The sequence below is a fragment of the Orycteropus afer genome, unplaced genomic scaffold (genome assembly GCF_000298275.1).
Source record: "Orycteropus afer afer isolate SDZICR_OR568_19922 unplaced genomic scaffold, OryAfe1.0 scaffold00804, whole genome shotgun sequence".
In the NCBI taxonomy this organism is placed as follows: domain Eukaryota; kingdom Metazoa; phylum Chordata; class Mammalia; order Tubulidentata; family Orycteropodidae; genus Orycteropus; species Orycteropus afer.
Window position 1 is genome coordinate 264,126 of NW_006922391.1, and position 1,483 is coordinate 265,608.

Here is a 1,483-nt window from a genome sequence, read left to right on the forward strand (position 1 = left end):
TGGTAAGGGGCTGAGTTTATATGAGAACCCAGAACGTTTAACCTCCAGAATATGTTATTACTACCTCCCTATTGTTAAAAACAATTAATTTGAAAGATTTTCCTTTTACTGGTTATAATAGAATATATTTATTTATTCCTATAAAGTGATAATTTGTATGGTACAGATAAAATTTGATTCAATTAATCATGTTTTGACAGCAGAGTGCTCAGTAGTGATCTCAGGAATAGAAGGAGAAATGAGACATAGTTCCTATCCTTAAAAGAAACTGAAAACTAATATCCTGTTGGCTATTTTCCAAGTGACCTCAGTGGTACTGATGGGCGCAAAAAGAAGAGAAAGAGTCATGTTGGCTAACTTTTAGATGCAGGAAGCTGGAAGACTCCCTTTCATAAAGTTTTCCATGGAATCTGCATGACTACTATGCTTTTAGCCACTGGGTAGTAGTATTCTAATGAGTAGCAGTTACAAAATTAAGATGTATTGATTGGCAATCAGAAATGATTCTCATAGGGTTAAAAAAAACAAACCCACTGCCATCGAGTTGATTCTGACTCATAGCAATCCCCTTTGGGTTTCTGAGGTGGTAAATCTTTACGGAAGTAGATTGTCCAGTCTTTTCTTCAGAGTGGCTGGTGTGTTTGAACTACCAACCTTCTGGTTAGCAGTCAAATGCCTTAGGCACTATGCCACCAGAGCACCTTCTCATAGGGTTAAGACAGTTTTATTATTGTTATAACATAGAAAGTGAAATCTAGAACCTTATAAGTGATTACTCATTCTTTGACATAAACAATTATATTTGCATGTTTACTTTTTTCATAGGCTGGGATATTTCAAGAATTTATGGTTCATGAAGAGTCTGTTACATTTCGAATTAATTTAACAGTCCTTTTAGACTGTTTATCTATTTTTGGATCCAGTCCTATGCCAGGTGAACCATTTTATTATTATAATATGACATACAAACCTTATACAGAAAGGTTAGGAAAATACAAAACAATTATGTAGAATATAAACGTCTCTTTAGAAAATTAATCACCTATTCATTTTTCTTTGTTCACAATCATGGATTCTGACTTTTCACAGAGCTAACAGAAAGTATGTTTGTGGTTCTTTTCATATTTGTCATAGTATTACATTCATCTTTATTTCTTTACAAGGGTTCAGGGATTTTAAACTGACCAAAATAAAACCTTGAATATGTCTTAAATATCTTTAACTTTGTGAAATATGTTTTAATTGCTCTTTTCCCAAATTTTTACAGAAATACATAGCTACTTAGTGGCAGAGAAAAACTATATATATATATATATATATATATATATATGTATATATAAAACATATATGTAAGTGTGCATGTATCTATACCCACGGAGCAGCACAGTTCTACTCTGACACACAGGGGGTCACTAACCATAAGCCGGCATGGCTGACCGACAGTTGGTTTCTTGTTGCTGTTTTAGTCAAGACAAGACATACT

The 1,483-nt window shown here is 33.3% G+C and overlaps 1 protein-coding gene across 1 annotated transcript in view; it reads left to right on the forward strand.

Annotated features, from left to right (window-relative positions):
- Positions 1–1,483, forward strand: part of RAD1 (RAD1 checkpoint DNA exonuclease) — a 16,029-nt gene that overhangs the window by 1,089 nt on the left and 13,457 nt on the right. The window contains exon 3 of the mRNA XM_007957828.2: positions 826–934. Coding sequence (XP_007956019.2) covers positions 826–934 — 109 coding nt within the window. The remainder of the gene's footprint in view (positions 1–825; positions 935–1,483) is intronic.